The sequence below is a fragment of the Wyeomyia smithii genome, chromosome 2, assembly GCF_029784165.1.
Source record: "Wyeomyia smithii strain HCP4-BCI-WySm-NY-G18 chromosome 2, ASM2978416v1, whole genome shotgun sequence".
NCBI classification, from domain to species: Eukaryota; Metazoa; Arthropoda; class Insecta; order Diptera; family Culicidae; genus Wyeomyia; species Wyeomyia smithii.
Window position 1 is genome coordinate 247,006,513 of NC_073695.1, and position 22,942 is coordinate 247,029,454.

General features: G+C 37.2%; 4 protein-coding genes across 8 annotated transcripts; 3 read left to right on the forward strand and 1 right to left on the reverse strand.

Annotated features, from left to right (window-relative positions):
* The first annotated feature begins 342 nt into the window (after positions 1–342).
* On the forward strand, positions 343–4,273 carry LOC129725317 (putative helicase MOV-10). The gene is made up of 6 exons (XM_055680953.1): positions 343–560; positions 634–924; positions 986–1,724; positions 2,079–2,250; positions 2,310–2,611; positions 2,679–4,273. The coding sequence occupies exons 1-6, from the start codon at positions 518–520 to the stop codon at positions 4,126–4,128; spliced, it is 2,997 nt and encodes a 998-aa protein (XP_055536928.1). The 5' UTR covers positions 343–517; the 3' UTR covers positions 4,129–4,273.
* Positions 4,274–4,791: 518 nt separating this feature from the next.
* LOC129725318 (protein Cep78 homolog) lies at positions 4,792–7,763 on the reverse strand. 2 transcript variants are annotated; one of them, XM_055680955.1, is made up of 4 exons: positions 7,343–7,763; positions 7,109–7,290; positions 6,212–6,942; positions 4,792–5,608 (listed from the first exon to the last, which is right to left on the reverse strand). In XM_055680955.1, exons 1-4 carry the CDS (start codon positions 7,650–7,652, stop codon positions 4,885–4,887), a joined length of 1,947 nt encoding a protein of 648 aa, XP_055536930.1. In that variant the 5' UTR covers positions 7,653–7,763; the 3' UTR covers positions 4,792–4,884. The 2 variants fall into 2 exon arrangements, with proteins under 2 accessions (XP_055536930.1, XP_055536929.1); XM_055680954.1 differs by having other exon boundaries at positions 7,109–7,296.
* A 4,228-nt stretch (positions 7,764–11,991) lies between these two features.
* On the forward strand, positions 11,992–16,053 carry LOC129725172 (putative helicase mov-10-B.1). Of its 4 annotated transcripts, XM_055680683.1 has the most exons (6): positions 11,992–12,235; positions 12,311–12,357; positions 12,554–13,448; positions 13,509–13,797; positions 13,855–14,159; positions 14,292–16,052. In XM_055680683.1, the coding sequence occupies exons 3-6, from the start codon at positions 12,601–12,603 to the stop codon at positions 15,793–15,795; spliced, it is 2,946 nt and encodes a 981-aa protein (XP_055536658.1). In that variant the 5' UTR covers positions 11,992–12,235; positions 12,311–12,357; positions 12,554–12,600; the 3' UTR covers positions 15,796–16,052. The 4 variants fall into 4 exon arrangements, with proteins under 4 accessions (XP_055536658.1, XP_055536659.1, XP_055536660.1 ...); XM_055680684.1 differs by lacking the exon at positions 12,311–12,357 and having other exon boundaries at positions 13,042–13,448; positions 14,292–16,053; XM_055680685.1 differs by lacking the exon at positions 12,311–12,357 and having other exon boundaries at positions 13,051–13,448; positions 14,292–16,053.
* Positions 16,054–17,261: 1,208 nt separating this feature from the next.
* LOC129720534 (uncharacterized) lies at positions 17,262–19,986 on the forward strand. The gene is made up of 5 exons (XM_055672014.1): positions 17,262–17,396; positions 17,462–17,654; positions 17,758–17,945; positions 18,008–18,179; positions 18,465–19,986. Exons 1-5 carry the CDS (start codon positions 17,262–17,264, stop codon positions 18,920–18,922), a joined length of 1,146 nt encoding a protein of 381 aa, XP_055527989.1. The 3' UTR covers positions 18,923–19,986.
* The last annotated feature ends 2,956 nt before the right edge of the window (positions 19,987–22,942 follow it).

Consider the following 22,942-nt stretch of genomic DNA (forward strand, 5'->3'; position numbering starts at 1 on the left):
TGCCAGGTATCCAGATTTAGCTGGATTATCCAAATTTTTGAACATGTGTCCAGGTAGACAGCTTTGATATCCAATTATCCAGATTTTTAATGGATGATCCAGATTTTATCCAGATTTTATTTTCTTTGTTCCGCAAAAAGGTCATCACTTCAATTTTGGCGCGAAATTTTGCAATTTTGTCACCTCAAATTTTGCGTACCCCAAGACTTTTATTCGAAAAATTAACCTTTCACCCCACGAAATGACTGCCAGATTTTTTCCAGATTTTAATTTTGCCTTTTCCAGATTTTTGAAAAAATGACCTTGCAACGCTGGCTGTCATGTAAACCGTTAGCTTTTGTCGTTCTTGTATGCTTCTTGATTTTGTTCGGTCTCCTCTTGTTGACTGGAAAATTTTCATCATTTTTCCCGCGTGCAATTTAAACTTTGTTATGTGTAAGTCTCGAAACAGGTCAGACGCTGTCCCGTTAACATTTATATTTCGTTATTTTGTTATCACACATGTTATAACAGAAACATGGATGTTGCACGAAACAACATAATGCAACAGCGTTTCAATCGTAAGTAATAATTTACGAAAAAAATTGAATTTAGTATCAATGGAATATATAGCTTACAATTTCGGATATTCAGGTCAAAAACATGAAATCGAATCATTTGTAGTGCGAATTTATCGCCACAATCTTATAAAAGATGGGGGTATTATCAAAAGAAAACTTCGTGAGAAGTTGTTTGAGGAAATCAAACTGCGCCGCATTACACGCATTAAAATGGATGAGTTGGGTTGGGTTTTGATGAATCACGACTTGATCACTCGTAACGGGCATCAGGTAAAACCGGAGCCAGAAAAGCAGAGTCTGTTCGTTTTCAACATGGAGCGATTGCGTGAACTGCTAGAGAAGCACGAAGCGCGACATCACGACGGTAAATACATGGTAAGATCAATCTTGTAGAGTTTTGATATTTTTCCATGGTTTTCTTACAGAACTTGCCAAAAAGCAAAGCAAATTAGTTGCTTCACAGGAAGCAATGATTCATAATGAAAAAGCGCTCAAGGAAATACGTGAGCTAGTTGAAGCGAAATGCCCACTAGCTTCTATCCAGTATGTGACGACGGTTGAACGCTTGTTGAAGCACAATTTTGAACCGTCATCTCGAAATTGCTTTGTCTGTCACGAAAACTTTCGTTTGGCAGATGATTATTCCCGTCACTTTGATCAGATACACGGTGTGAATTTCAAAATTATTGCGGCTGATGATTGTTTTCAAACAGAACAAAAACTAGATATCCTGCAACATTATGATGCGCTGAACCCGGTAACGCTTTTTACAATTAAAAACAAGTTCCATACTGCGTTACATGTCGATGGTGTCTATCTGTATCATACAACTAACCAGTTGATGCCCATCAATCGAGATGTATGGCCAATCACCATCAATCCAGGCGATACGTACAAATTCTCGATCACGAGTGGTATGTTCTTGGTGGCCGATCATGATTACACAATCCTCATACACTTCAACCGAATACTACAGTACATAGAACAATACTATTTCCGAGTACTCAAGGAGCCGCTTGAACTGCGTGTAGAGGGTGATCCGATGACCCTCGGAAAATTGGGAGAGTACCCTCCACCGAAAGAGTTAGCGGCAGTTTACAAAAACAACTTCCAAATGGTGGATACCTACCTGCCAAATGAACGAAAGATGTGCGAGGAAATCCAGTAAGTACCGTTTTCCTGAAAACGAAGTGAAATCTTTTTACGTACCATTTTCTCGAATGTATTACTTTCCCGAAAATCATTTCCTTGAATGCAACATTCGGCTCTAAGATTCTAACATTCTAATCCAAGAATGGCATTTAGTATATCAACTATCAAAATTGTACTGTTTGGAGAAATGATTCTTTTTAAAACTAGTTTTCATGGTAGCGTTCAAGCGCATTCGTTTTTTTAAATGCGTAACTCTCGGAAAAATTGTCTCTGGTAAATTGGTACAGCTTTTTCGAAAGAATGGCATTCGGAAATTTGCAAACGTTTTTTTAGCGATTCAATTTATTTCTATACCATTGTTTTTAGATCGTTTGTAAGAGCCAATAGAGAAGAACGGCTAAATGTGGACAATTACGTTCAAGTTTTGCAACTTATGAATTACATTGAAGATTACAACGTTCAACACGAACTGTCCGCGTATGATATGAGCGACGTACATGTATCATTCGGCGGTCAAAGACGTTTTTACAGCCTACGGGTAAGAATTTTAATAGTGATTGATAGTATGCAGCAGTGAAACCCGTTGCCTCATTTTAGCTACATCAGTTCGTAATTGCTCCCAAATCACTCGTGGAAGGCGATTATGTTGAACTCTCCTACACGCGCCCTAACAAATCCATCAAAACAGTACTGGGAGTCATCTCGCAAATCTGCTCCAACAAGGTGCTATTTGAGACAGAAGAGCCACTCAAGAATGATATCAAATGGCGTATTAAGTTCAATCCCAACCGGACGCCTATTCGGATGGAGTATCAAGCCTTAGAGATCATCAAACGTCAAGAGTTGAGTAGATTCTTTTTTCCCTCAAAACCGTTGTTCAAATTTCCGCAGTTCATCAGGTATGTCACTGGAGGTAAAAAGTATTATAAAACCATAACTATCGATTTTTTTATTCTTTTAATGAAGGAGTGACCTGGAATGGTTTAACAGCAATATTAGTGCCAATGATGAGCAGCAAACAGCTATTGTAAGCATCCTCAACGAAACAGCTAAACCAGCTCCGTATATTTTATTCGGACCTCCCGGCACCGGAAAAACCTCGACGCTGGTCGAGTCTGTCGCTCAAATTTGGAAACTCAAGCCAAACGTTTTCGTGCTTGTCACGGCGTCATCTAATTTCGCCTGTAACGAGCTTACCGAGCGTTTGCTAAAAGTCATTCCCAAAGAAGATATTTTTCGTTTCTTCTCCAAACATGCCGAGCGGCTAATGGCTGACATGAGCTATGAGTTAATCGAGTGTTCGAATCTCAACACGGGATCGTACAGGTTACCTTCCAAGAAGGAGCTTTATGGAAAACGCATTGTGATCAGCACGCTTACTTCGGTTGGCAAAATGGTGCAGGCAAAAATTAAATCCGGTCATTTTGGGTACGTTTTCATTGACGAATGCGGTAGTGCAACTGAAGCCTCCGCGTTGGTCCCTATAGCGGGAATTATTACTTCACAAGGGCAGATCAATGGATCAATTATCCTATCTGGTGATCCTCTGCAGTTAGGTCCAATCACTCGCTCAGAATTTGCTGCTGACATGGGTTTGAACATTTCAATGCTAGAACGTTTGATGAAGCTGAGCGTTTATAAAAGAGATCCCAAAACCGACAACTTTGATTCGGCATTGATTACAAAATTGATTAAAAATTTTCGTTCACATGAAGCTATTCTTTGGTTTTCGAACAAAACGTTTTATCAAAATGAGCTTGAGCCTTGCGCTGCAGCTCAGCATACCAGGTGGGCATTGGATTGGCCTGTACTCCCAGCGCCCAACTTTCCAATTATTTTTGAGTCGACTATGGGCAAAATAGCAAGAGAACAAGACTCCACCAGCTATTTTAACAAAAAGGAGATTGAGTTGGTGGATTTCTACATGAGTAAAATTATTGCTAACGGTATAAATGGTCGAAGCGTGTCACAGGAGGATATCGGTGTTATTAGCCCGTACAAAAAGCAGTGCATCAAATTGAAGCAGATGTGCCAACGGCACGGATGGAATGAAATACAAGTAGGATCGGTGGAAGCGTTCCAAGGACGTGAAAAGCCGGTCATAATCTTAACCACAGTTCGTTCTGGAACCAATGGTGTGGGATTTCTGAGTAATTTCAAACGCCTCAATGTCGCACTCACTCGCGCCAAGGCACTGCTGATTGTTATTGGTAACCCGGAAACTTTACAGCAGGATGGCAACTGGTATGAATTCATTCGTTACTGTTACCAAAATAACGCGATACACGGAGTGAAGTTCAAACTAGACGAGGAGCGTCACTCGGTGCAGGAAATTGCCGCCAAAACCGACTACCTGGTGCAAATTCAGCAGAAGCTGGATCTGATAATTAAAAACTTGAATGAAGTTAAAATGTGATTATTATTGTTGTCGTAGCGGGGCTCGAAATTTGTGTTATTTTTATTTCACAGCAATGTTTATTTTGTAATGTTTTTTAACCTGTTTTTTTATGAAATTTGTTTAGCAGTTACTCAAAATAATTCGAATACACATTTAAAAATTATCAAGTTTTTGAGTATTAGAATTGGAAAATGTTCCCCAATCTACTGCCTATAGATTTTGTTTAATCCTAAGTTTTTTACCATTTTTTGACTATGTTACTAGTTTTCTATACAAAACTAGATTTCAATCCAGCTTTAGAAGACCTGATCATTTAAATCAGCGGTTCTCAACCTGGGGTACGCGTACCCCTGGGGGTACTCGAAAGCCTTCAGGGGGTACGCGAAAGAAAAATCAGTAATGGCGGACAAAGCAATTATTCTCTATAATACTTCATTTGTTGGCCAATCTAGCCCCTAAAACATGACTGTAGCAATCAAACAAGCTACAGTTTAATTTGGAACCTTAACTAAACTACCACAACATAATCTACCATTGCTCTTTCCTACTCTGCAAGAGCATTCCAAGCCAATTAAAAATATAATATATAATATATGTACAATTGATATGAAAAATATCGTCAAGGGGTATGCGGACAAAAAAAGGTTGAGAACCGCTGATTTAAATGATTACGCAATTCAATATAGTCATTGCGAATTTTAATTTGCGTAATTGAAAAAGTTTAAAATACTTTTACAAAATATAAGATATCTGGAAACAATTATTGCTTTGTTCCTAATGCCCCTCGCCGCTGTATACACTCTTGAACATCGACTGTGTGTCATTTGCATGCTTCATCGCTGGTCGCTTTTTGACAAACAGTTTCAAAAGCTCTGCCCCAGACAAAGAATTGGCACTTGTCTCATCCAGATCATCTTCATCTACGTCATTTTCCTCGCTCGTTAACCCTCCTCCGTTCGCCAGTTCATGCCTTGTATTTCTCGATGTCCATTGATCTGCCGCTTCTGCTATGTCCACAAAGTAATCTTCATCACTGGTTTCAACACTTCCTTTTGCTTCGCCTGAATTATTTTGCGTGAATTTCTGCCCGATCATTCTAACTTGGATGTTTGAGCATCCGATGCCGGTATCGCCACAACCGGCCTCGGCAAAGTTTTTGTGAACCGCTTCCAGCTCTTCATTGAGTTCGACGATGTCGTTAAGCTGACCCGTTATTTCGCTGTCTCCAATATTTCTTTCCAGTAAATGTGATCGCGTGGGATAGTGAGCAGGAGTAACCGATTTTAGTTGACGATGCCGAGTTGTATCAAGACATATATCCGATTTAGATCCGATATTACCACGGACATTTTGCTTATTGGGAGCGTGTCTACGTATTCTTCCGAACAGTTGAGACGGTTTTGGCAAGGCTTCGCTTTTACTTTTTCGCAAGGACGCACGTCTGCTCTTCGGGTGAGCCTTTGCATCATGCTGTCTACATGCAATAAGGGCGTCACGCCTGAAATTATACCAATTATTGATTGAGAGTTGAAGAAAGTTGCCTAAAATCTATTAATAACTACTGCCTTTTTCCCTTTCCACAAATACCTTACAACGATTTCTTTGCAAAAAAACAACAAATTTTCTATCTAAGCCCATAAAATGCTAGCGTCATGTGTGACGACACATTGGTAAAGTTGAACTACAGCTTATCATCTTTTTATTCTTGAGTTTTTAGTTGAGCAACAGCTGACCCAGCTACTGATAACAGTCAAACTGAAAAAATGAAAGGGTCTAGCTTTTAAACTATCCCTGTGAATTTTGTGGTAACTTTTTTAGAGAATAAAAAAGACTTTTCCCATAAGCCAACGTGCAAGCGCCGAACTCGATGAGCAAATACTCTGTCGCATTTTGACGCACTTCTGCATACACCAGGGGCACCAAAATTCACAGGAATGGTTAAAAGGCTATAATCTTTTTGGGGAAACTATTTTGAGCTCAAGGGCAAAATTCATTTTCGCTTTTGTGGACTAGTGTAATCAGTATTGGCTGTTGAAATGCTAGTAGTTTCAAAGAAACATTGTTCCTGCAAGTTTTTGGACCTTAACAATAGTATACTCACTCAACAATAATTTTGTTGTAGTCCTGCTGTAGTTTGCTAAGCTGAAATGCGCATTCAGTCTGTTGCATATGTAATTGCTCAACCATTAATTGCAGCTGCGTATTGGTATGTCGCTCAGCCGTAAGTTGCTGCTTTAAAAACTTGATTTGTTCGGCAGGTTTCATTTTTAACTCTCCGATCATAGCGTTAGCTAGTGATTGGCTGCTGTCAGAAGACTCCATTTCAACTCCTAATTTTATCAGTATCTCATGACAAGCTTCATTTGAAATACCCGCGTTTGCACGGATATCAAACTTCTCGATAGTTTTGTTAATGTTTAAACAATCCACCAGAGATTTAGCACCCCGATCAGTGAGGCCACAGTTTCTAAAATGTACCTGTCTTATCCATTCGTCGTCCTTCAGCACTTCTGTGAGTTCGATCAAACCCTCATCTCCAATCGAAGGGTTACCGTTTAACATTATGTTTCGCAATCCTTTCATTTTACTAGTCTCAATGTCCCCGTAGCGAAGAGAAAACTGCCAGCTCTGGGCAAAGCGCTGAATTTTTTGATACTTTATAAGTTCGGCAACCGCATGGCACCCTTTAACTGTTAGTTGACAAGCGGACAAGTTCAAAGATTCAATCTTAGGTAAATGCATAACGGCACTGCAAACGGATGCGCAACCATCATCACCGATTGTGCTGCGTACGAAACTCAGCTCGGTGATGGAATGATTATGTTGAAGACCCTGAAAGCAGATAAGGTAGTGAGGAAAATAATGTTAAATAAATAAATATTATAATATGAAAATTCCAAACCTAGTTCTTTTATGGCATATACAAAGCCAAATTAATATTAATGATTAGAAAATACAGAGGTTCTGTTTATTAATCAGTTTAAAAAGCAGTACTCACATTTACTAAAGTAGCCACGTGTACGCTTTGGATAGGTAACGCTTCCAGAATGAATACTCTCACCACGTGATTGTTGATCAAGAACTGACCCAAGCTGTCGATTAAACGGGTTACCAATCGCTTCGTAAGTACAATGGGTCGATCAGTTGGTAAATCATTTCGATAGCAGCCATTATCATGAGCTGAAACTATGTACAATTACAGCACAAATATAAAAGCTATTTGCTTCCTTACTATCAAAGAGAACTTTTCGCAGTCTTATCGCGAGCATTTCCAAAGATGTATCCTCCAAGAGTGCGTCGGTTATTAACAACCAGTCGCATTCTTTGAAGCGATCGCCGTAGAAATTCAGTGCAGGTATAAGCTGCGGATCTGCCCTACGCTTGCGATTAGCCGTGGCTCCGTTAATCAGCTCTGCCACCGGTTGGAAGTTTTTCGACCGGCAAAGAGCCAAATATCGACGATGGAAATCCTTACAACGCCGATTTACGCCATTCAATCGTTTACCATCCTGGTTGTCGGTGGACGGTTTGTCGGATGTCATGCTGCGTAAAAGCAACGGGAATTTTCGGAGAACGTTTTGTGCCGCGAAAGTTAAAGATAAAGTAACAACGCGATTGATGAAAATTTGCAGCTTAAATCCCACAATCCTTGCTTGCTGCGATAAGTTATTAACTAAAAATGCATCATGGTGATTAACTATTTTCACTATTTTATATGTTTTGTTTTAAAGAACACGTTCACAAAACATATTATAATATATATGCTATTATAATCATTTGAAAGGCATGAATAATTGTAATATTTAGCAGCTCGTGCGCTGTTCGACAGAAATCCGACATACTGAATACGGCTCCGCACAAACGAATATTTTTTTTTGCTCACACAACGTTCATTTGAAACGACACAATACAACTTAAATGTTTTACGGAACAATTATGAATTCCATTCAACCACGCGTATGATTAGTGGCATTATTTGCACAATTTTCGTGTACGGTATATACATTACGCATACATTAACACATCCAAAGAACTACGAATGAAGATAGTGCGTAAGCAAGAGACCTGAATACGATTGGCTAGTCTAGCAAAGCAATACATAATTGTTATTCCTTTTCTGTCTCTGGTTTATCTCCTTCTCTTTGTCTCTTACTCAATGGGCGTGGTCTGACAAATAAATAAGAAACAGGAGAAAAATAAAAAAACTTTTTAAAGCTATATACAGCTATGATGAAAGTTAATATCCCCTGATAAACAGTCTTGTTACTAATGATTCTTGGTTTATGTGTTTCGTTGAAAATAGTTCAACTTTGAAAAAATATTTGTAGATATAATAGGGAAAAACTATTGAAGATTTTTAAAAGTTGAGTTGAAAGCAATGATAGTAAAAGTAATCCTACAAGCCACAGCCATAACAAATAAGGTAAACAATGATTTTTTGAAATTCTTCCTATGTTAAAACAGGATTTATATTTATTTTTGTTAGATTTTAAGATTACATTTGAAGAATTGATGAGAAACTTGAAACTTTTGGCGTTGTTCAAGAACATATTGATATCAAATTCTGATACCGAAATCTGCAAACATGATTCTAAATTCACTTTACGAACTAGTTTAATTTTTTGTCATTTGACTTACATTTTAAGTTTAGTAAAGCGGGCAATGTATGTAGTTTTTCGAGAATGCGGAAATGAACGGGAATAGAAGGTGTGACTTTGAGGCTTAGAAAAATTTTTCCCTCGTCCCGTCTGGACGATACGGTTTGAAAGTTTCAACACACTAAACACAGAATTCCATTACTCGTGTAATTTAAACATATACAAAGATGTTTTGTATCAAAACAAATTCCAATCCGAATACATCAACACGTGGGCCAAATGTGAAACGTGTTTTCAAAACTTTACGCGGGCCGCGAGAAATGAAGCAGAGGGCCAGATGCGGCCCCTAGGCTGTGCGTTGGACAGGCCTTCTATAGCGGTTATTATGTGATATCGCGTATTTTGATATGAAAATCTATTTATCTAGTTTTCACGGGAAATTTGGTGTCATAACATTCGATATCAAGATTGGCGATATCACATGATATCCGATGTGGTGTGAATAAGTCATAAAAGAATCTTGTGATTAGATAGGCTACTGAAGGTTGTTTCGGTTTAGGCAGTATCAATTTATATTTCGTTCATCAGATGAATACATACACTACTAAATGCCAACAATTGTACATACTAAATGAAATGAATAAACCAGCAACAATAATAAAATCTCCGAAATGTAAATTTATTATCTTGAAAATAAAAACAAAAATAAAATGTAAACTCAATATCCTGCCCTACGAATTGACCAGCTCTGCTACTCTATTATTTTATTTCCGGCGATTTTTACAGTAATTAAAAGATCGTATTTTACTTAACGGAAGAAGTTCGAAAGGACAGATTGTGTTCGAATTGATTAACAGTAACTAAAGCTTTATGCATTACGAAACATATTTAATTGCTATTATTTAAGATTTAAAAATGCTTAAAAAAAATACTTTGTACGTTCTCATTTTTTATAAATAAATAAATGTATTTGTTCCGAACTTATATTACTTTTTTTTAATTTTGTGGCTCAATTCAAGCTCAAGCTTAACGGAGCAGTGACATGTATTTGTCTTCATATTTGATCACTGACTAGTCGTCTTATTTTTCTATTTCATATTGAGCCTGAAATCACTGAGTTTCTTTTGAAACTAGTTAATGAAATTTGTTATTTTCTCAGTTGTTTTCTTACTATACGTAATTTGTTTTGACTTTAATGCTTTTGAATTTTCGATTCAATAACGATTCTAGTTTATGGATTTTCATAGATGTCAAAAATACACCTTTGTCACCACCAGTATAGGCTATCTTCAATTCTCGATGATTTTTATTTGCTCTGAGCTGTAGTAACACTTGAGATAATGAACCCTTTTTGTAAGTGCTGGCTATCAGTAGCGAATCGGCTATTATTGCAAATGTTATCGTCTGGTTACATGTGATAAACTAACAAAATAAATATACATAATTTCATTTAATGTAGTTTCAAATTTGAGAACGAACGTATTGCAATTGTTTCCAATTGTGATCGCTTATCAGAAACATATTGCACCCTGAGTGAGTATGTAATAATGTTTGACGAAGTGGTGGTGGACGAAGTGGTATGTCTAATGCGACATCGAAAATGTTGGTTATCGAAATCGGCAAGAAAAATTAAGTCCGAGGTTTAGTCCTGAGCCTGCCCGTTTTAACCGAAAATCAGAGCATGTCGGATTCCGGTCCGGAGAGTTTGAACAAAAGTGGTCAGCTTTTGAAAAGCGATTTCTGATGTCTATGGTTCTATATGTACAAATAATACCGAATCCATTCAACACCAAAGTTATGTTAAATACAGTGTTGTTTTGATTTTGTCAATCTCAAAATGTTCCGATTTTACAAAATCCCGTTTTTATTAGCATAAATTCTCCTTTGTGATCAGCGTTGCCACTAAGTTTTGAATAAAATCTGGCAAAACGAAAATAAAAAGTTTGGCAAAAATCTGTCACTCATTTTTGGATAAAATTCCTGGCAGAATTGAAAGTGATGACCTTTTTTAGGTAGGTAAAGGCCAGGCACGGCCCATCTCGCAGTAATGACCTTTTTGCGAGACAACGCGGATGAAATCTGGCAAATATCTGGCTCATTTACAAATATCTGGCAGATTCTAAGGTTTATCTGTTTGTCTGGCGCGCAAACAGAAATCTGGCAAAATCAAGATTTATCTGGCACAATGGCAAAGCTGTTTGTGATGAAAAATTAAACATCGGAACAACATATCGTAAACACAAACACTTTGTTGAAATTTAGACACAAAACATTAAGAAAAAAAGATTGGCCAACAATTTATTTTTCCTTGAACAGCATCCTATACTGCACACTCAATTTTTTTCCAGGAACTACATACAACGTGCATACAAACTGCGTGAGTTTATGAAATCGTGTCGGTAAGTCGTTTTATATAAAAAAAAACTCGCAAAATAAATTCGTGTTATTTCGTAAAATTATAAAATAAAAAACTAAGATAAATCGCAAAAAACGAAAAAAACACGTAAAATCCAACGTAATGTATTTAAAAATTTCCTGTCTTGAATCGTAAACTCTCTTCTTTGTTCGTACTTTGGATATGCATATACGACAGCGAACCGAACAAGCTCATTAGGGGGCACTCCTAAAAAACGTGAGATTTTAGACAAATTTTTGTTCGTACGTGGCTAATCGATGGTTTCCTTGAGCAAATTTCTCTACGATACGTGTTTTTGTTAGGTAGTAAAATCATCTGCTTGTGAAATTAGTATAATTATATTAAACATCAGTTTGTATTTGCATACATTTTGACTGACGAGAGACAAACTTACAGACACAACTTTGCGCATTTTATACACTGATTCTGTATCATGTATTGTCACAGCCAGATCTAGGGCAACCCCTGTTTGAAATTATGGGCTTTAATAAAATGAACTGAACTAAACCAGATTACTGGAATTAAGCAATGAAGCTGTAGCATGGTGATTAAATAGGCAAAATTATTCTTATTAAACGTTTTCATTTTCGAAGAATTTTCTTCAATCAATTATTAGTTTATTATTAGGCACCCGGCACGAGAAAGTGAAGACCACGTGGTTTGCTCTTCAAACTTTTCACTCTCCTATTGGTCTTTTTTGATTTTTGGTAAACACCACTCTCCCTTTTTTGATCACGTGATTTAAGAACGACCCCTTACCCGAATGTGAATATCGATGTATATGCAATTGTCACTCACACAACCAGTCAGAAGCCGAGCCGGTTTGTTTGAATCATATTAAACAAACGATGATTCACTTCAAGCTAGAGGGGATTTTGTTATCAAGTAAAGCTGAGAGAAGCATTTCCTATGCCTCTTCCATTCCATAGTTTAAACTCGTCCGGTTTCTATACTTGTTGATACTTTGGATTGTCGTACAGTCGTAGCCAAATGTAAACAATAATAACTACAGGCAATCGTTTCAAGTTTCATCGGCGTTCAGTTTTACCGCCGACTTTGTTGCTATCGGTTGACCAGTGAAGTTTGATTGAATGTGATAAATCCTTGTTTGGTAAGTTCAGATAATCCTATTCGATAATCTAAATCTGCTTAGGCATAGCTTCTTAAATACCTTATTTTCAAACAGAATCAAATTCGCAGTATTCAATACAAAATATGTGGGTTTCGCAAACAGTGAGTGTGGCTGATGTAATTTCTGCAATTTTTTTGTACCGAACATTACGTAATACAGCGCTTTCCCATTATTAGTATCAAATATTAACTCTCCCAAATTTCGTTGAATTTATTTTTTCCTATTGAATTTTGTTTTTAATTGCTCAATGCCTCGTGACTAATTTTTATCTTCTGTTTTTGTTTAATTTGGGCTTAGATAACATATTTTTAAATTTTATGGCCGTTGTATTTTAAAAGTTAACCATGCAAAAAACTAAAGAACAAGCTGATCTCAACACAAAATTGATAAAGTCTCAGCTTTCTACGAAAGATCGTAATCACGAGCAGGAAATAAAAGCGTTGATTTCCAAGGTTAGCAATCAGATCGACAAAAAAGATTTAAAACCACAAGCTAAACTAATAAAATCCAGGAAGAAAAAAGACCAACGTTCAATGACTTTCCGGAATATGAAACAAACTGAATCTACTAAACCGAAAGAGAATATCGCTAGTAGAGTAAATGTTCGTCCGCAGATTTCAAACATTCCAAAGTCTCAATCCGAAAATAAGTCGGATAATAAAAAAGGGTGCCAAAGCAAAGACCGATCAAACTCCTCAAAGGAGCATATTACATGCTTTTTTACATTAATCAGGCAATCTCTTGGTAATGATATAAAAATGCCAACTTGTGTAATATGCTGTAAGTCTTTCCAGTCAGACAGTGCCTGTAATCAACACATGTCCGTATGTGCAGCTAAGTGTCCGACTGAAACTGTTAACCGGCAGGTGTTCCAGCTAAAGACCATTAACATTCATGGTTTTATCACGAAGCTGTTGTTGTACAACAAGTCGACGGTGCCTTTAATTCTACATACTATGCATATCATCGGTAGAAATAATACTGCGATTCCAGCCTTTGACAGTCAATCAGTATTACGAATGGTGCCCGGTTATTGCTTTGATGCAGAAGTTGATCTCAAACTCTTGGTCAAAGATACGAACGATACCCTTGAATGGAATTTAGCAATCGTACTAGTAGCTGTTCCAATAGGAAGCGAAAAAACCGTGGTGGCGGAAGTGTTTCACCTAAAAATCAGTCCAATCACCAAAAGGTGAGATATCTTTGAATCAAAACTGTTAAGTGATAACAATGTTATTTCTTGAAATTTCAGAACTCCGCTAGTTTTAAAACGCCTTCCAGAAAGTGAGCCCTGTCCCTACGTCCAGAATGTATATGATTGCAAATTTAATAAAAAAGCTGTCAGTGGTTTGCAAGAATCGAAAATTTTGTCCATATTGGATGATGCTAAGAATATGAATTCGCTCACCAGCGCTCACTATAAAAATCAGCTGAAACTTTTGAACCAGATAGAGGACATACATTTGCGATCTGAGTTTCGCCAATACACAATAATAAATCCAGTAATAAATCATCGTTCCAAGTTATACTACACAATTTCGGTAGGTGGAGAAAAGTAGCTACTATGAATATTTTTGTGATATTAGCTCTCGTTACAGATTAAACAATTTTCAACGCGACCATCCTTACTTAAAGAGGACGTTGAGGTTATTGTGTATATCGAAGGAAAAAAGCGCGAGCAAAAGTTTTACGGTATAGTGGATCGAGTGGATTCGGCTACCGTACTTTTATTGATGAATAAAGGGTTCCAAACGGATAAAGTAGTGAAAATACGCTTTGTTGACGATAGAACTACTTTTAAATTGGAATACAAAGCACTGGCCATGATGGACCAGAATGTAATTGATTGTATGATGTTTCCACAGCCAGTTGCTGTAACCGACAGGATTGAAGAGTATTCAAGGTAAAATGTTATCAAAAAACTGTGATCGAACCACATAAAACTGTGTGTTGATTAAAAATCGTTTTTCGCATTTGAATTCAACTTTTATTTATTTTGCTTGACCAATGCAAATTTCTTCTTTTCAAATTGCAGTTTCAATTGGTTCCGTCAAACCATAACTTCCAATGAAGAACAGATGACGGCGGTACGCAACATTGTTAATCGGACTGCTTTTCCAGCCCCTTATATCCTGTTGGGCCCGCCAGGAACTGGAAAAACATCCACGCTGGTCGAAGCTATAGCTCAAATTTATAAACTTTGTCCCCACAAGAACATATTAGCAACGGCAACATCAAACTTCGCCGCAAATGAACTTACCGATCGCTTGTTAAGCTTTGTACCTGCTACAAAAATATTTCGATTTTTCTCAAAAACTGCCTTCCGGCAGATTGATAGTATAAAACCGAATGTGCTGCGTGTGTCCAACTTTAGTGGCAATACTTACGAAATGCCATGCTACGAAGACATTTATGATAATCGTGTGGTAGTTTGTACTCTGACTACTGCTGGTAGGTTAGTGCAGGCTAACATTTCTACGGAGCATTTCAGCTACATATTTATAGATGAATGTGGCAGTGCTAAAGAAATTTCAGCTTTAATACCGATCATTAATATTGGTACTGTCCAAAGCACCATCAAAGCGAGTGTTATACTATCCGGTGATCCTCGTCAGCTTGGTCCAGTAATTCAGTACGATAGCCTCAATAACACTACACACAGTATGTCAATGCTAGAACGAATGGCAGAGCTGGATTGCTACAAACCAGATCCTACAACTGGCCAATATAACAATCTACTTATAACGCAGCTTCGTAACAACTATCGCTCCCATCAATCACTGCTGCAATTTGCAAATGAAGCATTCTACGCCGGTCAACTGCGAGCAAAAGCACTCCCAAAGCTTACAAACTGGGCTATCGGTTGGCATTTCCTTCCGAATCGGAATTTTCCAATGCTCTTTCATCCGATTCGCGGTGAAACTAAAACATCGGAAGGTTCATTTAGCTTGTATAACCCGACTGAAATTGATCAAGTAGTTTTCTACGTACGGGAGTTACTGAACAATGGAATTAATAATAAAGCTGTTCAGCAGCAACAAATCGGTGTCATATCTCCCTATGCTCGTCAGGTTTATGAATTCAAAGAAGTGTTTGCCCAGCTAAAATGGAACGACATCGAAGTAGGTTCGACGGAGCAGTATCAAGGTCGTGAAAAGGATATTATAATCATTTCCACAGTTCGATCGAACTGTTCGCACGTCGGTTTTCTGGCAAATACCAAACGACTTAACGTAACTGTTACAAGAGCCCGAGCACTGATGATCATCGTTGGGGATATGGTGACCTTAGAACGTAATAAACCTTGGAAACAACTAATAGCGTACTGCAAACGAAATGGCAGTATAGTATGGAAGAAAGCTAAACCTAAAGCATTGAAACTGGGGACACCTGCCAACAAACATATTATACCACGACTTCCTGAAAGAAGCTGCAATTACGACTTGGAAGAAATAACTCGTACAATAAAATCTATGGTTTTACAGACCTTCGAAAATTTACAGACAAATCAAACATTAAAGAGTGATAACCCTATGTGATGTTATCGTTTAAGGACATTTATGTGATCATCGACGCTTACTCAACACTGGAATTTGAGTCAATGTTCAATGTGTGAAAAAAGATTCTTGTTTGGAAGGAATAAAAATCAAAGTGTGTTATGTTATTTGTAATGTTTTAAATTTCCTAAAGTAAAAACGTGGAGCGTGCAGGGTTTACAACAGCGGAAGAAATTATGTGTACATGATGTACATGAGTTTTGTGATTGGCTCAGACACGAATACATTTATGTAGTGCGTAAATATTCAGATGAGGGGCGGGGAAACAGTTATTTCTTTTGCTCTATGTACGGTTCACCAGCATGGTAGAAATACACTGAGCGAAAACCACTTAAGAATTTTATAAGTTACAACTTATGAACATGCATAATTTTGATTTCATTAGACACTCATGCATTACTTATCAGGCTTATAAATTTCATAAGTATATTTTAGGATTTTCATATGAACGTTATGTGCATCCCATACGCGTAACTTATGATTTTCATAAACGTCAACATTGTGAAAATTCCATAGTCATATCATATAAAATCTGCAAAATGGTAGACCAAAATTGTTTTTTTTTTATGAGTACACAGAAAATAATATCGTTTTAGGATTGACAGCGCTCTGGTAGTTAAATTTATAATATACAGTTCTTGTCAAAATAACAATACTTTTATTCGAGACAACTGCAGTGTAGTTAAATTAACCGTGCGATTTTAACAACAGTCTGTGGTTAATTTTACGACAATTGTTAGCCTTTGTTGTAGTTTTATGAATTAGTAAAAATGACAACAATTCCCTGTAGTTATAGCGCGACTAACTACACCTTACCCACAGAATAGGTCTGACAGCGTATTGTAGTAAAACTTACAACTTAATTATAGTAATTTCTTTTCGTGTTCGGTCCGGTCAAAAACAGACGCCATTTCATTGTTCAGTTGTGAAGTATTTTCAGTGCTGTTGTGAATGCTTGTTCTGTTTTACTTTGTTTGACCAATCTTACGAAAATGAATCCGAAACCTGCCCAAAAAGGTGAAATCATCGTCGACGACATTCTCAGTGACCCCGAATACATTGCCGGTAAGTATAAAAACTATGTAAAATATCATATTTTTAGAAACTTGTTTTTTTTTGCCAGAAGCTGATGAGAATCCTGAACTTCGTCAGCCCATAGTCGATTCTTGGGGATTAAATCCTAACGCTATACTGATTGGTATGAAATATATTTGATTTATGTACGATTACACGATTCTTCCAGCTCGTCTCGAAGTACGATGCTGGCCTAATAAGCCAGTCGTCGTAGGTTCGGCTCGGAAGAGACTGTTAGAGTCAGTAGGATCGTAGCGCTAGCCCCGCAATTGTCCTGTACACTTAATAGTTGGCCGGGAAGTCTGTGTTTAATAAACAAAAGGTCATGTTCCGAATCGGAATGTAGCACCAGGGCTTTGTTTTTACGATTGCACATGTTTCAAAAAAGCTTGATTTCAGCTCACGGATACAACGTGGATTATTACATCGCTAATCAAACGTATTTCAAACCAGCCGATATGGCTCAATTTTCAGAATTGATAGCCGAACGTTTTCCACCAGAAATCGCCGTACGAGACATTACCTTTGTGACAGTTTTGCTTTACTGCAAAGTTTTTTTTTCAATATTTTTCAGATAACATATTATAATCCACGTGACATTTCTGCTGGCAAAGATCATACATCCGGCGCGCTCTATGATCGATTTCATAACCGAAGACACCTTAAACGACCTCTTGTTCCATGCACCAAACGAAAGCAATCCAAAGTCAAAATCGCATCTTTTCTCTCGGAGCAACAAACAGCTGCATCACAACTGCAAGAAGAAGGTATTTGCCAAATTCATTTGACAAACTCAGGGAGCGATAAATTGAGCAAATAATAATCAATCATTTGATCGTAGTTCACGGAACTTTTTTACATAATTCACAGATATCACTAAATTGGACGCCATCAAAGCTTGGTTGCGAAATAATTTTGATAAAAGTGATAACTTCTCGAAGCAGTGGAAGGACTCGATCCTGCTGAGGCTGAGAAGCATCCTTCAAGATACAAACATTAATAAATCGACAGTTCTTTTGGAGTGGCCTCGTTACCTTGATGAGAACGGATTTTTGTTGGTAAATATTTAGTGGATTAGATTATGGTTGTAAGCTGATTCAAAACCTACGTTGTATTTCAGATTGATTCGGACTTTAATTTCCTATACCAAAAATCAGACGACCAGTGTAATCTTTTCAACAAGTGGGAATGGTTTTGTACAAATTTCTATGAATACATTTTGTCCAGTGCCCTCAAAGACCAATATTCAATTCATTTGTTGAGCGTGCTGGAAAATGGAAACTGTTCGCAGGGTAAATAAGTTAAAACCCGTTCAAACTTCAATCGATATCTTGTGATATAGTGTATCTAGATTTTAGAATCTAAGTATCTAGCTCTTACTGCAATTTAGGTGTACCAACCTGGTGGGGGTAACACCCAGGAGGAAAGGGGTGATACCCAAATTTTCCACCCCAGGTGTCACCCGGTCACGCCACGCCACTGCTCTGCCGGTAGTGACTGCATCACTACTTTGATCTATAGCATTTTATGTTGTAAATATATTTCTAATACCAGTTTTTTAAATTGATTTGTTTCAGATTCTCGTGATTTTATTCTATGTGCCGTTTTCCATGCCATAATTAAACCAGTAAGAACATCCGCTACAAAGTTACCGACAATACTACAAGCTCAACTGGACACCTGTTTGGTTTGCAACACACAAGAGGTCTTGTCGAACTCGTTGCAGGTCCAACGAGAGAAGTTTGAAAAAGCTGATATTCAATTCGCACCGAGAATTTATGCAGTAGGATCAACCGAACGCCTTGAATGTTTCTATGTTGTTACACACAACTTGCAGTATAAGCTTCCATCCTTCGTGCGTTGCCTAGACGTGGTCGTAAAACTGAAATACACATTGGATTTGAACTTTTCGGAAAGCGCTGAGCTCTTCTGGGCCTTCCTAAGCCGATATTTCTACGGTGTTGAATACAACAACAAATCGAAGAATACCCAAGTGCTACAGTTGCTGGATTATTTGCAAAAGCGAGAAGTATGAACTTTTTCTTGTGCGGACTCACATTTGCGTCGCAACGAAGTCTTTTTGATCATCTTACTATTCTACATGGAACGCCACCCACATTCAACTACAAATGCACAGCGTGTGCACCAATTGTTTCCTTTCCTGAGTTGAAAAGATACAAAAAGCATGTTTGTACAACGCATGCCAAACTTTGCACATCAGATGTCAATTCGGAAAATCTACCCATCACTATTACTTCAGTGCTCGATCAAAATTCGCAAGGTGAATCAAGTGGACACCAATCATCAGATCAGAACATCGGAGAATCAAGCGATCATCATCATCGATCATCAGTTCGGAGTAACGACTTCGGAAAGGAAGAACCTGAGAAAATAAAAACTTTTACTGAAGAAGATATTTTAGATTTAAGATGCTCTTTAAAAGAATTATTTTTAAGTTTTTCGCAAAACCTGTACGGTAAAAAGCATTTCACAAGAAAAGATGTAGTCGAACTTCAGCAGAGTATTACAGAAAAAATAGTTAAACCGATTTGCGATACTTTCTTAAAAATAGCTTCTTTTCCAGAAGGCAGAGTATATGAGCAGTTGCTCAATGATATTTGTGATCCATGGCAATTTATTTCTTCGGAACAAAAATTTGTTTCACAAATGAAAAATATAGGTTTTGATGATAAGTTACAGATGATCGAGTATAAAAATGAATCGAATAAGATCATATCGAAAGGTTGCCTTATGCCAATGAAAGATCAAATCAAACAATATTTCGAATCGAGATCTATTTTTTCAGAAACAGTTCAGAATGTGCGAAAATTAGAAGAAACTGAAGCTATCACAAACGTAGTCCATGGTACGTTTTGGCAGTCAGTCAAAAATGATTTCAAAAACATGCATATTATACCTTACTTTCTATTTAGTGACGAATTTGAAGTTAATGATGCAATAGGTGCTCATTCAGGAACTCATAAGGTTTGCGGTATATATTACAATTTTCCCACCATTCCACCACATTACCTAGGGCGGTTGGAAAATATGTTTGTAGCTGGGTTTATAAAGGCAAGCGATATGACGGAACGTGGGCCTTCAGAGGCATTGAAGGACCTTATAGAAGTTCTTATGGATATAGAAAAAAATGGCATCACCTTGAAAACCGAGGACAAACCCTCGAAAGTCCACTTCATTCTATTAGGTATTCTTGGAGATAACTTGGGAATAAATACATTGATGGGTTACAGTACATCGTTCAGCTCAATTATGTATTGTCGGTTTTGCAAAATGAACAAATACAACGCTCAGGAAATGGTTCGTTTAAATCCAAATAACCGTAGAAATAAAGCAAATTATACTGAAGATCTACTAAAAGATTTCAAAGAGACAGGAATTAAGGAGGAATCGGCCTTCAATAAACTACTAAGCTATCATGTTGCTGATCTTGCAGTTGTAGATCCTATGCATGATTTGTATTCGCATGGAATCTGTAGCTATGATTTGTCCCTTGTTCTCAATTATATGATACAACATTTGAAAATCTCACTTCAGACCATAAACTATAGAGTTCAAACGTTCAAGTATGGTGAAACAGAAAAAAGGAATTTAGTTAAGAAAATCACACTTGACCATATAAAAACCGGAGCCTTCAAAATGACAGCAAGAGAAATGCAGCTTTTCACTCATTATTTCCCGTTATTTTTTGGTGACCTGTTTCCAGATAGTAATGAAGTTTGGAACTTTGTACTATCATTAGTTGAGCTGACTGATTTAATACTACTTCCGGCATTTAACGACAAGTTATTGAAAACATTAGAAGAGCAAACAATACTCCATCATACACTTTACAAGGACTTATTTAAAGTAAAGTTGAAGCCAAAATACCACATATTACTCCATTATAGTGAAACTATTAATACTGTTGGCCCACCTAGATACACCTGGAATTTTCGTTTTGAGGCATTCCACCAAGTTTTCAAGCAGTATTCTAGAAATATAACATCGCGAAAGAATATATATTTGACTCTCTGTAAAAAAGCAATGCTTATATTCCACAACAATTTGAACGACTGCACTTTTTTCGAAAATAAGCTTGAATTTAAGAATCCAGTAAACATTAAACTCATTGATATGCCTTATTTTTCGTTATTAGATTTAAATAGTAAACAACTAACTTTCAGTTTCAAGGCAGTAAGTAAAGTTCAATTTAGACGCACTGATTACAAAAAAGGTTACTTTGTAACACGCTCCAGCATTGATATTCAAAAATTGGAGTTATATGAAATTCAAGATTTGTTAATATCGAACGATGGTTGCTTTATAGTTGGTCAAGATTGGGAAGTTTTGAAATACTCAAATCATTTCGCTTCGTTCCTCGTTGGAAATTCTCTCCAAAAATATGTTTTAGTGAACGTCGAACAAGTTGATGGACCACCAATTCATCTTTATACGGTTGATAATAAAAAGTACATAAGGCTGAAAAAGTATTTTGTATAATATTTTGAATTTAAGTTAGGTATTTAAGTATTTTAAGTGAAGTAAATAAATAAATGTTATTGCTTGTTGTTTTCTTACATAACTTTGTTTCATTCTGGGCTGGTTTTTCACTTTCGCTTTTGCATTAAACAAAGGTTTAATGCTTGAGCGGAGGTGGAAAGATCAGCCTTTGCATAATCACTTCTTTTTTCTGAATGCTAAACGTAGTAGATTTTACCACAACGCGGTATTTGTTTCAACAAACTCATTGTTGAAGTAACAGAACGAACGCTGTTAAAAAAAATTAAATAGGGCTTTGAATTCTAGTTATATTGACAGTGAAACAGTCAAAGCAACTGCGTAGCCCTCGGTTACTATTTTCGTAAGAAATACTACAGTCATAGTTATAATGAATGTACTACGCGTTCGGTTCAAAATCGTCGGTGCTCTGTAGTTAATTTGAACCCCATTTATAATTAAACTTGCTACAACCTTTGTTTCAGTGTATGTGTGTCCAATCACAAATGGTGACTTCTCAACACTGTTAGTAATTTGTAATTTTAATTGTTACGATTTGTTTGCTTTCGCAATTAGGACTTATCATTCGTAGGGATTTAAACCTACTTGTCAAGAAAGCAAAGTAAACTTAAAGTATGACTTATGAAAAACGTTAGTAGTCGAGAATAAAATTTCCCCTCCAATCATAAGACAAACTTATAACTTCTATAAGAGATCCTTGTGGCTCAAATCATAAGAGGTTCTTATGGAACTCAATTTTCCTCACCCCTGCCCCTACGTAATGCAATTATGCATGGTGTTCTGGCGCAGAGTAACGCTTCGCTGAATACCCTCTTCCCTGAGCGCGTTACGCAACACATGAATGATCCTCAAGACTGTCGTTGACAGCAGGGGGGATCTATCTGTCAAACATAATGTAACCAACATATTCGGCAACATGGCGTTTGTTTTGGTTTTTGTTCTGTTTGGTCATGAAATTGATCGATGCGAAATATTATAGAATTGGAATATTTTTTTATCAAAACTCGAGAAACCGCGAAAAACTTTCATGAATGTGTTGTGTAGTTATTTTTTCCCTCATTATTGTTCCTAGTTACAAACATCGCGGACCAACAAACGTCATGGACCAAAGTTGATCTGCGATAACGCACACATATATGAAAGTCGACAGCAGTGAATCCCCTCTGGGTGACAGGCACTGGCTTGCAAAATGAAATAAATATTTTCTTCGGTGTAGGATTGTTAGGAAGTACCTGGGGTAAAATCGATACCTGCTGTGGTGATAGTGGATCAAAATGTGATACCAAAACTCCACATTGGAAAAATGGGGTTTTATTAGAATATTTTATGAATACAAAACAAAATTACTGTAAGCGGTCGTGATAAATTTTGAACAATTATTTGCCTGTAAATTTCTTGATTCCACTGCGACAGGGGAAAACTATAGTCACTGTATACTTTACTAGTCTGGCGGAACTGGAACCAGTCAATGGAGATTCTATACAACTGGTTCCCGTTATAACAGTTTAAATTGGTTCCCGAATCCACTCCGCCAGAC

Bases quoted from the DNA above. Each gene is read 5' to 3' on its own strand.
- LOC129725317 (XM_055680953.1), top strand. From the start codon at position 518: ATGGATGTTGCACGAAACAACATAATGCAACAGCGTTTCAATC. The intron at 561-633 runs GTAAGTAATAAT...TCGGATATTCAG, and splicing joins AATGCAACAGCGTTTCAATC to GTCAAAAACATGAAATCGAA. The intron at 2,612-2,678 runs GTATGTCACTGG...CTTTTAATGAAG, and splicing joins AAATTTCCGCAGTTCATCAG to GAGTGACCTGGAATGGTTTA.
- LOC129720534 (XM_055672014.1), top strand. From the start codon at position 17,262: ATGTTTCAAAAAAGCTTGATTTCAGCTCACGGATACAACGTGGATTAT. The intron at 17,397-17,461 runs GTACGAGACATT...AATATTTTTCAG, and splicing joins GTTTTCCACCAGAAATCGCC to ATAACATATTATAATCCACG. The intron at 17,946-18,007 runs GTAAATATTTAG...GTTGTATTTCAG, and splicing joins ATGAGAACGGATTTTTGTTG to ATTGATTCGGACTTTAATTT.
- LOC129725172 (XM_055680683.1), top strand. From the start codon at position 12,601: ATGCAAAAAACTAAAGAACAAGCTGATCTCAACACAAAATTGATAAAG. The intron at 13,449-13,508 runs GTGAGATATCTT...TTGAAATTTCAG, and splicing joins ATCAGTCCAATCACCAAAAG to AACTCCGCTAGTTTTAAAAC. The intron at 14,160-14,291 runs GTAAAATGTTAT...TTCAAATTGCAG, and splicing joins AGGATTGAAGAGTATTCAAG to TTTCAATTGGTTCCGTCAAA.
- LOC129725318 (XM_055680954.1), bottom strand. From the start codon at position 7,652: ATGACATCCGACAAACCGTCCACCGACAACCAGGATGGTAAACGATTG. The intron at 6,943-7,108 runs GTGAGTACTGCT...ATCTGCTTTCAG, and splicing joins ACGTGGCTACTTTAGTAAAT to GGTCTTCAACATAATCATTC. The intron at 5,609-6,211 runs GTGAGTATACTA...GTATAATTTCAG, and splicing joins TACAACAAAATTATTGTTGA to GCGTGACGCCCTTATTGCAT.